The 13,599-nt window shown below is 32.5% G+C and overlaps 2 protein-coding genes across 4 annotated transcripts; both read right to left on the reverse strand.

Moving 5' to 3' along the window:
• Positions 1-539: 539 nt before the first annotated feature.
• Positions 540-2,626, reverse strand: LOC108754546 (protein unc-50 homolog). The gene is made up of 6 exons (XM_018496949.1): positions 2,381-2,626; positions 2,003-2,154; positions 1,738-1,924; positions 1,025-1,158; positions 852-953; positions 540-774 (listed from the first exon to the last, which is right to left on the reverse strand). Exons 1-6 carry the CDS (start codon positions 2,470-2,472, stop codon positions 638-640), a joined length of 804 nt encoding a protein of 267 aa, XP_018352451.1. The 5' UTR covers positions 2,473-2,626; the 3' UTR covers positions 540-637.
• An 887-nt stretch (positions 2,627-3,513) lies between these two features.
• Positions 3,514-10,820, reverse strand: LOC108754586 (inner nuclear membrane protein Man1). 3 transcript variants are annotated; one of them, XM_018497022.1, is made up of 11 exons: positions 10,185-10,363; positions 8,753-9,432; positions 8,391-8,499; positions 8,114-8,331; positions 6,932-7,152; positions 6,740-6,868; positions 6,532-6,661; positions 5,822-6,089; positions 5,528-5,749; positions 5,271-5,455; positions 3,514-3,980 (listed from the first exon to the last, which is right to left on the reverse strand). In XM_018497022.1, exons 1-11 carry the CDS (start codon positions 10,361-10,363, stop codon positions 3,829-3,831), a joined length of 2,493 nt encoding a protein of 830 aa, XP_018352524.1. In that variant the 3' UTR covers positions 3,514-3,828. The 3 variants fall into 3 exon arrangements, with proteins under 3 accessions (XP_018352524.1, XP_018352526.1, XP_018352525.1); XM_018497024.1 differs by having other exon boundaries at positions 3,829-3,980; positions 8,114-8,301; positions 10,185-10,820; XM_018497023.1 differs by having other exon boundaries at positions 3,829-3,980; positions 5,822-6,077; positions 10,185-10,820.
• Between the last annotated feature and the right edge of the window lie 2,779 nt (positions 10,821-13,599).

The raw sequence follows: 13,599 nt of genomic DNA on the forward strand, positions 1-13,599 counted from the left end.
CAATATTCGTAGATTGACCTCTTTGAGATTGTTTTAAATTTGTTGAAAAAAAATCCAATCTTACATTTAAATGAGCTCATTTTGGAAAAACGTTTAAGACGATTTTAAATGTATAAAATTAAATTATAAATACCTGTATAGGATCTAATAGACTTGCTATTATAGGTCTCCAAATTAAAACACTAGTAGGTCTCTACACTAGTATCAGCGATATTTTGAATTTAAGAAGCATCACAATAAAATTCTCGCAATAAATACTCGCTGCTAAGCAGATTACATTTAAAACGTAGCGATAGTTCTCTTAAAAATACAAGCGAAAAAATAAATATATTATGTAAAATCATTCTTAAAATGCAAGCAATAACGTTGAAAAAATATCTTCAATATCTATTCGGAAACAGTACCTGTATAATGAAATTCTCTTGACATTTTCCCCCGCTGCTCCATCTGCTTGCCATGTAGAACAAAATCGTAGAATAAGGAAACAAGTAAAAACGGAGAATATATATAATAAAATAAAAGCGAAAATCAAGGGGAGATTCCACAGTAGAACGATGACATTGTTTTATCAATTCCAGAATTCTATACTGTACAACCAGTATTATTCCGACATTCATACAGATATAATAAAAATATTTTACAAAGCGCGATAACGGTAGAATTCTATAACTAAATAACTAATATTAATACCGGCGCATAATGTAGTAATATATGTCAGCAGCATTATAGGTAGAGTGGACAATATCAAATGAGTTTTATGGAGTATTTCGATACCTGAAATAAGAATAACAATCAACATATCTAAAACAATAAAAAGAGAAGAGATGACTACTTAAACTTTGCGTTCTTACTTGCGTAACCGAGGAACGTTATGTAAATATAATAACCAATAGATATAAACCAAAAAGTATTCCCAATGAATCGCCCCCAAAATGTATCGTTATTTATAAGACCTGCAAAAATGAAATGCATTAAATAATATTTGATGGTGCATCTTTGATACAAAATATATGTGAAATCCAACCATTATATAGAAATAATTGTAAAATGTGAAGTATAACTAATGGAGGAAACACTGCATTTAAGTGGATGTCAAATGCATAGCCCCATTCAACGTCTTGTGTTCTGTCTATCCTGAGATATCGATTTGTTATAAACCTATAAATAAATATATAGAATTAAAACTTGAGCTAGCTTTAATTGATTAATGTTAATTTCTACTAATATGAATTAATTTTAATCTCAATTTAATCTACTCTTCATTTTTTTCTTTAAATTAAAGATGAAGAATAAGTTGAATCGAGATTAAAATTAATCTACATTCACAGACTTATATAAACAGACTGCTGACTCAATTTGATAGAAAGAGATAAACCTGATTCTGAGCTGTCTGTTTTAGTTTCCATATGCATATGTACGTATCCTGTCTACGAGTATCATGTAAATTTATCCATGTAATTTATACATGTGTGAGTGAGAGAACTCAAATATGGCGCTGCCCAGCGCTGTCTTCAAACATGGAGGCGAAGTTGGCAGTCTATTTATAAAAGTCTGTGTCTACATTGATAGAAACAGGCATTAGAAAAAAATAAATCAAACCGAGATTAAAGTTATTCTACATTAGTAGAAATGGATAAGTTGATTTTAGAGCATTAATTAATATCTCTTTTTTACAAAAAGTATAGTCATAAAAAAGCAGTAATCTTAAAAAGCAGTATAACTTTACAATTAGCTTACCAAAATATCGTTGCTATTAACAATCCAACAGCTAGATAATCAATGAACATCATATAAAGCAACAACTTCATGAATTGAAATATTCTTAAATTCAGCATCAATCCTAAACCGATAGTAGATATGCAGAAACAACCCATGACCAATACTAAAAATGCAGGGTCATCTCTTGCAAAATGCGATTTTGTTTCTACAAAAATCCAATGGAAAAATCGTAAGACTAAAATATATACTACTAGTATATCTGATATATCGGTATGTAACATACGTTTTCTGTTTTGGAAGTTTCTATATACTTTTTGTGGCGCTACAAATAGATAGATCATCTGCCACATAGCAAACTCAAAATCCATCTGTTCGAACTTCAGCAATTTTCTCAGATATTTGTAGCTTTTTGTCGCCGCCCCCATACAATTATGTCTGCAAGATAACAAGTCATTTAATCAAGCCACTTTACTACGTTTTTTTTTTTACCTTAAAACAAAGTGATAAACTATAGTAATAACAATTCTAAAATGCATGCAATGTGAGATCAAATCATTTTGTGAAAAGATAATAAAGTTAAATGATGGAATGGAAAGTGGATACGTTAATATTTAAGTTATAAATTACAACAAAATAAGACGATGCATATCCGTGACGTTACCTGTAAACGATCGGCATCGGCAACGAGGATGAGAATTCTGTCGGAACAGGCGAGTGACACCGACTTGTTGGCGGCGACGTGGAATACTTCATTTTCAGTCCTTTTGACAGCTCGCACCTCGCGCAATCACTTTCGATCAATAAGCATAACCCGTAATAAATTAAATTCTCTCGCGATGCGGTTTCAGGTTATGTTTGCGTATTATTCACTATTTTATTATGACAAGTCCAAAAACGCCTACTGTGAATTTACGCCCTCTACGGTAAATATCAAAACCATAGCACGCTCGATAATAAATGCAATAAAAAATGATAAAAAAAAGTTTTAAAATAAGTATATCGCCCTCAGTAAACTATTGTCGAATAAATTAAATAATTAATAAATGTTTGCGAAATAATCTCGGGATAATTATAGATTACAAAATTAATGTCGCATTACAGGTGCGAATCTTGAAACTCGGATGGCAATATCAATTAACTCTGTAATTATTGAACTTAATATATATAACGTACAATTTTCTAATTTATTTTATTTTTACCATAAATGTATATTCTTTAATTTACTATAGTATAATAAATGTGTGCGTATGTGAATACATATACTCTAAACCTTTTTATAATGCATACGTTAATTTTTTCCGCAATTTTATTACTCTTTAAACAATAATCAACGTTATTCAGTTTCCATTCTATTATTTAACTTAATATCTTTTTACAAAGTGATTTAATCTTACTTTTAATCTTACTTTTACTGTACATTTTTATGATACATATTGTAAAAAATAACTCTTATGCGATTATAAAAAAGGATTGTTAAAATACAATCTTAAATAACTGAATCAATATTTTCATTAATGATAATGGCGTAGACATACATACAGATCACGCGAAAATGTATAGGAAATTGTATTCTGCCGCATTCTGCATATTAGATATACGACTAATCGATTTCTCTGCATGTATGCTTCGTGTAGTAGATGCTAAATTAATCTGGATAGGCCTATAGAGAATGCAATGTACGTTATGCTTACGCATATATATATTGCTACTTGAAAATACTATAAAACTCAGATGAAAAATTTTTTACAGCCCTTTAAAAGCATATTTAATCATATATTAATGTTAACTGTGTGCTGTTATCAATATTATAATTATTATTACTCAACTATTAAAAACACGTATGTCTTCCGTCTTGTTTCATAAAAGATACAAAGTAGAATATAATACACAAGTTAGTAAATTTAAAAAAAATGCTCTTATAAAATAGAAATGTCTTCAATCCTACAACATGTATTTGTGCTGTACAGCACGTAGGTATGTTACGGAATAAATAAAAAGTAGACAGATTCCACAAATTCTAATCAGCAGGATAATTGTGTGATTTTTAACACAAGAGCTCACACTCGGTCAGAATGTCCAAACAAAAATGTTTTTATTTTGCTGAATTTTTTAATTTGCTTCCGCCGGACTCTGCCAGTAATGCGCTTGCATGGATAATCGTTGATTGTTACTTGGCTTGAGAGGCGTCACGCAGCGGGCGGCATCTGGAAATCGCTCGTGATAACGCTCTAATCTCAGGTACTTCACAGTCACTAAATTACCTGCAAAGAAAATGTAAATCCTAAAATAAAGATAAGCGATTCTCTGAAGAATCAATTTTTTCGCGCACCTGGGGTACATTCCAGCACTTAATGCTTGTAACGTTCTTGGAATCACTTCATCCTTGCTACTTATAAAATATTAAACAAAGACAAATGATACTCGCCAATGTGTAAGCATCAAATGGAGCACAGCCCGAGGTGTGAAACAATTGATTCTTCAAAGATTGTCCATTGAAGTACATTGCAGTATATGCATTAAAATCAATATAAAATTAGCATAATGTTGGCATAAGTTTGCAACAAGGATTATATTATTAAAAAGAAAAAATTATATACTAATATTATGGCTCATATTCAGAACGTACTTACAACGATGTTAGCGCGCTAACATGCTATAATTTACGTTACGCATACTATAGAATTTTAGAGATAAAAAGCGCGTTTTGAATATAGGCCTATATCTTTAACACTTCTTCATTAATATTATGTTTCATAAGTTTTTCAATAATTAAGAGTTTAATGTCTATTAAAGCTCCAAACTGGATCTTAAGTACTTTTAAATAATTTCTGTGTAAATTTATATGCTAAAGATGTAGTCATTTGAACTGCGCGCCGAAATGATTTTTCGAATAAACGCAATTAAACTATTATAGTAATATCACAAATTAAACTGATACTCAATTTAATAATTTAATAAATTTATTTACAGTTTTTCAATACATTAACATCTTTTTAATAGGATGTCAAATTATTAAATTGCTTATCAATTTAATTTGTGATATTACTATAGTAGTTTAATTATATTTATAAGTCCGAAAAATCATTTCGATAGTTTAAATGACTATTTAGTATATAAATTCACATAGAAATTATTTAAAAGCATCTAAGATTAGGCCTGTCCAATTTGAGCTCTGGAGCCAAAACGCAAAGCCATCGATGTACAAAAATTCAATGTGAATAAGATTTTAAGAACTATGAACTGTTGATAAGCGTCACTTAGATGCGAATCAATACTTTACAGTCTCCGCAATTTTACCCACATTGAATTTTTTTGTGTCGACGGCTTTGCGTTTTGGTTCCGGAGTTCAAATTGGACAGGCCTGATCTAGCTTCGATCATAATAGGCATTAAACTCTTATTTGTTGTATATTGTACGGTCACATGTACGGTCTTAATAAATCATTCATTATCAATAATATTAGCGAAATTCTGTGTACACATGAGACGCCAACAGCCAGTGTTTGAGAATTAAGTTTATAGAATAAGAATTATAGTTTTTGTTACACATACCATCGAACCAACAACCATGTAATGCCCTGTAAGCTTTGCCAGCATCTTCCTGCGACATACATTTCATATAAACGCAACCTTCACGGCTACCAATGTCTACTCGAATGTGAAGTATCTTTACACCCTCCCCACACTTCTCTAAGATGGCATCTTGCACTCTCGTTTCCCAGTCGTCTTCGGTTTCGCTATATCGTAGTAAAAAGTGACTTAAATCATTAATCAATTTTAGATTATAGACGCACTCATGCATTACTTACATATCTGGATCAAACATGTGCCTGATTTTCAAGCAGGGTGTCGGCGAACAAGTCAAGCTATTAACTGACCCCTCCATCGTTTCGAACGCTTGTCCTTGCCAGACCTTCGGTTTCTTACCCAAAGCCGCGTTTTGCACAGGAGATTTATTCAAAGCATTATTTGGCAACCATCGCCAGACATGAAACTCTTCACCTGCCACTTGCTGCACTTCTCTTCGAATTCTACAGATCAAGATCATATCCCGTTACATAACTGTAAGATATAAAATAAAGACGTACAAAAGATTTTTTTACCTGGATTCATTTTCATCTAGAAACTTGACTGCTTTTTCCCAAAGGCTGGTCATTCTTTTACGATCTTTTGGTGGAATAAGATTATCTCGCACATGATTAATAGCAAGGAAAGTTTCCTGCGCGCCGGGTTGCGTGGACGCATTTTGGTGATGTGTCTCAACGATACTTATAATATCGCTAACAAGCTTAAATACTTCTCTCTCCATATTTTTCTTGTATCTTAGGTACCAAAAGTACGATTTATAAATTCCGATACCTGTTAATGAGACTGAAGATGCACAGGTACTAGTACAAATCTTTCGATACATGTAGTTCTGTCTATGTATGCATTGCAATATCGTAAACAGATATTACTTTGCGAATTATTTGTAAATTTTTTGTAATACGTATTTCTTTTTTTTATACATTTAATATCTATATGAAAAATATGTATCTTTCGATGCACTTCAGGATATAAAAAAAGAAATGTCTCGTTACAAAGTAATTTCAGTTTACGACAATATATTAAAGACAAAATTATATCGGCAAAGCATAGAGAATCATTTTAAACTACTTTACTTAAAGTATAGCTTACAGTACACCATAAAAAAGTAGTGAATAATAATCTTATGAATATATACATCATATATTAACGGCATGCACATAGGATCTTATAACATAGAACAAGGTTCAGGAAGTTTTCTCAAATAAACAATCTGTTAGAACTTTACCGATTGCCACTATAAGAGCAGAAGAAATGATGGTAAAAATTTTGTTCTTAACAAGGCATTGCATTGGCAGCACAGGATTTAAAATTGCCATTCCAATTTTTCCATTTAGACGAGCGGAAAATAATTTATCCTGTAACAATTAAACAAATGTATTAATACGATAATATATTTCTACGCCTAAAAAAGAGAAATAGATGAATATATTTACTAAAGTATCCAATATTTCCATGGTTGCTCCATTATCGTCATTTACATCGATAAGCGAAATGCCCCATTTCGGATTCTTAATGATTAAAAATTGCGCGCTATGCAAGTCCTCCTTCACCTCAAGGCTTGTCTGGAAATGAAGAATTATTGATATACAATCGTTAAACGAAATTAATTCTAGTTCTCAACCCACCACTTTCTCGCTCGTAAACATTTCCACTATATCCGCATTAGTCAAGTATGGTTTCTCATTCGAATTTTCGCATATTTTAGATATCGTTTTTCCCGTTAGAATGGGTTGCAAATGTCTTAACAATTGTAACACAGATTCTATATTTTCCTTCATTATACAATTTACTCCAGGCGCTTTAAGATCAAGAGCTCCATCAAAGAAACATTGCGGTATGTTGTTATCTATAAATACAGGTGATATGAAACTATATATAAGCTAAATAAATCATTAATCTATATAACATTGAAAAAATGGGAATAATTGTATGAGGCAGTTTCAAATTATGTTTATTTCAAACGAAAAACTGTCATTTTTTTAAACAACCATATAAGCAAGAAAAATAATGAAAATGAAAATGGCAATCCTTTATTTGAAAAAAATCAAAGTCTCGTATGAAACTACTTTCTCCCTTGTATACAAACAAATCAATTCTTCAAAATAAACTATATTTGTTATGTATATAGAAGATTAAAAAGAATGTCTAAATGTTACAAATAATGATTGAAAATTCAATGATTCTAAAAAGTAAATATATTGAACAAAAGATACAATAAATTTAAAATCATATATCAATTTAATTATTTTTTTACATAGCGACAAATAACTCATATTCTTAAATTTTAAAATTTGTCTGTTCTACAAAAACTTGAATAATATTTCCATTCAATTGATATATTTTTCCGAGCTACACATAAATTTTATCTCTGTATATAAATAAGCATCGTATTATAGTCTAAATTAAATGATACAAAACGTATTCGCAAATATAGGTGAAATAAACTGGAATATAGATGCATTGAAAGAACGGGAAAAGAGGAAATAAAATATCCAAATTAATTCAAGAGATATTTGATTTTTATTATACATGTAAATATATATATAGAAAAAAGAAAGTACAATTCAAGACATTCTCTTGTACGTTTAATTTAGTAAGCTCGAGACAATTACTTTATTAGCCGTTAACGTTAGTAATAATTAGTTATAAATATATAATAACTTGCATTCTGTAGGCCAAAATTGATTTGATAAAAAAGCATATACATTGTGCTTTGTGACAATCAAGCGTATATTTCTAGGAAATCTCTTCCCTTGAAAGTTTATCGGTCTCTGAAATCTTTCCTAGTTATATCTCGGCATACCTACCCGATGAAAGCGATGGAAGCGTCTCGGTTTCCCCACCAAGTCCCAAATATATTATTGCAAGAACTACAAAGAATAGGGCAAGTACTGCCACGAGGCCCATCGATACGATGTTCTGATTATTTCGTACATTCTCCATGTCTGTATTTGTCGTCGGTTTATATGTCGCTCTACTGAAAATATCTCGAACCCTGTCAGCGGACGATGCAGTATATCTCGAGCTAAATAATATTTATTATTATACATTACATATAATTCAAATAAAATAATTTATATATACCTTAGCTGAGTTGACGAATACATGTTCCTTAAGGAAGAGAAGTGACCATTCGAATCTCTCTCTTTCACTTCTGGTAAACCAGAAGTCAAAGTATGGCGTAATGTAGGATCTAAAGTTATAAAAAGTTTTTATGTGAGATAAACGCACGAATTAAATACATGAGTATAATATAAAATTCTTATTTTGAACTAAACAGATATATTTTTTAATAATTAATTTGATCTAAATAAACTAAATAAATAAAATTACAAATAAAATTTTTTAATTAATTATAGAGGTGCGAGCGTAACATTTGGTTCAAAATAAGTGTCTCATATTAAAGTATATTAGGCTTTATTGTATATATTAAGAGATTCACTTACTTTTTAAGCTGGACAACGTTGATGGTGGTGTATTTGTGTTTATTAAAGATTGTGAACTGAGTCTCCTTGTAAACTCTGATAAAAATGGAGTTTCATAATTTGCAAGAAGATCCCTCTGATTCGTATTGTCCCTTCCACTCACGTCTTCCTTTGTGGATTGAATCGGAGAGACGCTTGGCTTCAAAGGAGATACATTGTATTTGCTGTCCTTCCATCCATAAGATGGCCTCGTTTTAGATATCTGATCGTAATCGAAAGTCCCGCGATCGTATACTCGAGAATCATACAGTCTGCTGCTTGGATTGGACAAATACTTATCGTATGAGCGTCCATATGAACTTCCAGCATCCTCCACGACATCCGAGTCCGATCCAGTTTCTAAACCATCAGATACATAAGTTTTCTGTGTCTTGTTAAATTTGCTCGATGTAGTTTTTGAAGTTGTACGAGTCACAGAAGGCATGCTTGAGTCAAAATTCGTCACATTAGGATCTTTGAACTCAGAATGTGGTGGCGACAAATTCTCCTTGACTGGATTTTTTGTAACACTCGCAACATCAGGGGGAATAATCGAAGGTGGAGGCATAGGATTTGCCAATGTTTGCCGACGCAGATTTGTACTCTTCTTCTTCTTAACAACATTCGTGTTTGTATCGTCGTCTGTGTCGTCGCTGCTATATCTAATGCATAGATGAAGAAAACAATAATATCAAAAGGGAGATACAAAATATATTCTACATATACATATAATTGTCTAGTATATTGGAATTCAATTAAAAGCATAAGAAATATTTAGAAATAGATTATAAATATATTTAAATTAAAATCTTATTAGCGCTAAATCTATTCTTGTTAGCTAAATTTCTTGCACAATTAATCTTCTATAATAAGAAAAAAAAGAGAATCTGAATTGTATAAGAAATTCAGCTGAAAACAGGCCTTCTGTTAAAACTCCATGAATTTTTTTTAACTTCTACAGTACAACATAGATTTAATTCGAGGAATAGCAACAGTCGCAAAGAAAACAGCTATATTTTATAAATAATTAGTGTTGCGAACTAAACGTTATGGCATCACACATTGCCAAAAACTGAATGTAAACATTGCTGCTCCATGCATCATCTTACATTCAGAATCGAGATAAATAAATAGATCTTTTCTGACGCTACAGAGAAAAGAATCTTACGTCGCGTGCTTCGTTTAGCTGTGACATTAAAGATTGTTATCGCACGCCGACGTCGCCAAATTTGAAACTTCAGTAGAATCATAACATTATTTTCGATTCTACTCGACCTTTCCTTTCTGTCTGTTTTTTTTCTCTCTCTCCGCTCTTTCGCCGAAATCTCGGGCTTACTCCAAACTTCAAGTGTATAAATGTGACACATGCTGAAAGAAAACTCGTGTCGGTGCATCTTTTCAAAGGAACGCTTACCTGGCGGCTAACGAATGCCGGGATCCTCCTGCCCCTCCGCCGCTGCCGCGGGCCTCCATGAGGTTCTTTAACTTCTTGGCGAGTATCTTGCGGGTCGTCTGCGTCACCGGTCCCACCGGATACCCGTACTCCATCAGCTTCGTCCGAAGCTCGGAATCGCTGAGCGCGTCCACCGACATTTTGTCTCACGAGTGATCGCGTTCTCAAACGGACGAGACACCCGGCTTAAAAAGTGACGGCCCGATCGGCCGACGGTATCACGACGTTTACGGGACGTCTCCGTTTCACGGACACACGGTCCCGTTCCGGTTTATTTCGATCGATGATCAATCCTCCGCTGCCCGCCGCCTTCACAATTCGCGCGTGAGAGACGCTCACTCGTTCGCCGTTGTGCTCCTTCGTGGACGTCCGCGCACGTGGACGATACGTACGTACCAACCGGTCGTATCCCGGTTTCTGTGCGGCCGCACAACCAACTCGCTCTCGTCCTTTCGTCTCCAGTGAGATCCTCCTGAGACCCCGCTATGTGATCACGCGCACCACCACCCGCGGCCGTCTCTTTCGGTACCGTCCGGTTATTGCGCGGCTGCCTTCCTCCACCGCCAAACAATTCAACTCGCTCGGTAACTGCAAAAAAGAAAAATGGCGCAATTTTCTAACGGTCGCGGACGCGTGCATACGAGATACGCAGCCGCATACGTGTGTAGCGTAACGTTCGACGCGTTTCCATGAATTGGTAGGAATGGCTGCGTTCGGCGGATTCAACAGTTGAGTAATCGCTCGCTGCTATTGATATGTTCTTCTAGATCTAAAATGTTGATTGGATTCATCTAAAAGAATACACTAATAATAGTCAATGGGAATCTCGATGTCTAAAGCGCTCCAGTCTCCTATCGGTCGCGAATGAAACTTGTCTGATTGGTCGGATGAATGGCGGGAATTTTTATTTCGTGCTCGAAATCTACTTTAAACTAAAGTTGCTAATAAAAAGATTAATAAAATCGATGGAGCAAGATAGTTTAAGCTTTAAAAGTAATTTTTAATTTTTAGAAATACTTTCCTAAGCGTTGCTTTGAAATTGGTACATATAAATGAAATTTAAAAGCAATACATAACTTGCGCTTTTTTTTGTTCTTTAAATTTATAAGAAAAACTTGATGTTTCAAAATGTCTAAAAAAAGTTTTATTGGAATCAGTTTTTTCGTGTAAATTAATTGATTACTCAAAATAATTGTAACAAATAAAAATATGTAGAGAAAAAATGTAAGAAAAACGTAAAAAATATTATGTAAAATAATAAATTTTAAAAAACTAAAAAAAATGGAAAGATTTGAAGAGAAACAAGATGAAACTCATCGTGCTCAAGCTAATTTTAGACAATTTGTAATTTTCTATATCATATAACGCAAAAAATATTTAAAAGATATATAATTAAAATTGAATATAACCTATTATAAACTATTTTAAATTAATTATTTCAATTAACTAAAAGAAAACAATTTTAAAAAATTAAAATACATGTATATCACATACATAGCATACAAAATTATAAATAGAATTTTATCATAAAATTTGACATGAATTTAGAAGCCTAAGGACTTTAAACACATATACATAAATACACAGTATATAGCTTTAACGTTACATTTTGTCCTTTGTACAATACAATACGTTAACATTGGAGTATGGCGCACAAATAATATATCAATTTATATAGGATCTATATATAGTTATATGTAATGGTATACTTATTACGGCATATAATATACGTAGTGCGATATGTATATGCTTTAAAATACTATACAACTGCTGTGTTACTGTCGAAATGCATGCCTAAACAATCGTGTAATTAAGTCAGCGACGATACGTCTTCATTTTGTTATACGAATTGTTATACAATTCTATTCGACTGAAAGTTGATCGCCAAGAGTAGAAAATGGCAAATGTAGTGACTATATCGCGATTCTGTCGACAATTTGCAAACGCTAGCGCAGTCAGAGAGGGATTCCAATTTAAACTTACATATATTATATATAAACTTATACTTAAGTATGTAAACTTACATACTGCAGTTAATTAGAGTTAGTAGAGAAATCTATTTTGAAAATCTTAAATACTTAATCTATATCGTTTATTTATTTAATTTTATTAAAAAAGATTATTCCGATATGTTTCACTGTAGACAACAGATTTTCGTCTCATTAATCCAAGTATGTTTTCTTTTTCCCTTTTTCTTCTTGCAAATAGACGACAGAATTACACATACACAGGCAGCATAGACGCAGGAGTGACATAACGGATTGTCTTATATGCTATGTGCATGTTTTATATATATGATGTATAGAAATCACGAACTCGTTACATATACTCTGTAATTCCTTACTAACTCTTTGTATCGCAATATTGTTTCTTATATATTATAAAGTACTACAACATACGCGGTAAAGTCGTTTAAGCAGTTAAAGAATAGAAAATCTACTGTATAAGCAGAATATAATGTAACAACATTGTACTCAATTCTTAATTAGTCTCTTGAATCTCTCTTTTTTCTTCCAATTTTTTCTTTTTTTTTTTATCGCGTCGGCCGAAAATATTTCAACGAACCTATTTGCTTTCGAAAGCATATAGAAATCGTATTGCGATGAGGAATTCAAATGCATCAACGTAGACCGTATTCGTCAAATACTGCAAACTGTTTACGCATCAGATTGCTACATCTGCGATAACGCTATAAACTACACGTACTTATAAAATATTATATCTATATATTTATATATATTATATATATATATATACACATATACGTACACGTATCTAATGCAAATAACGCAATAAATAACATCTGCCCGAGCTGCCTCCGTTCCATCCTGCATTTAAAAAACGTGTCTTGTGCTTTATAATTAACTTAAAAGATGAGGTAATAAGTTCAAAAATATACGCTACGAATGATGGATATAGCTACGCCTCGAATTGCAATGTAAGAGTTTCGCCTTCAAGCGTTCGAAAGAAACTCATTTGGTATGCATGCTGCACAGAAGTCCATATTCTTCTTCTGATGCACATATACATACGCTACTCTTTTGTTCGTAATCAGTGCTATTGACAATATAAAACAGATGAGAATAACGATCGGTACACGTAATAATGATAAGCCTTAGTCGAGCCGTTCTCTATCACGTTAACGCACACTCATTTCTCTTTGTTTTTGATGAATAACTAATAAAACACTCACAAATGATTCGTAAGACTTAAACGAGACTTGTACGCCACTTCAGCCATGCGCTATCGTTTTAAACGATTAATACTTAAAGAGCTGTCAGTCCGCAATAAAGCCCTTTATCATAAATGAGAAAAAATTTACCTCCATTACAACAATAAAGTGGTAAAGCTATATATATATATATATATATATATA

Source organism: Trachymyrmex septentrionalis, unplaced genomic scaffold (assembly GCF_001594115.1).
Source record: "Trachymyrmex septentrionalis isolate Tsep2-gDNA-1 unplaced genomic scaffold, Tsep1.0 scaffold8, whole genome shotgun sequence".
NCBI lineage: Eukaryota > Metazoa > Arthropoda > Insecta > Hymenoptera > Formicidae > Trachymyrmex > Trachymyrmex septentrionalis.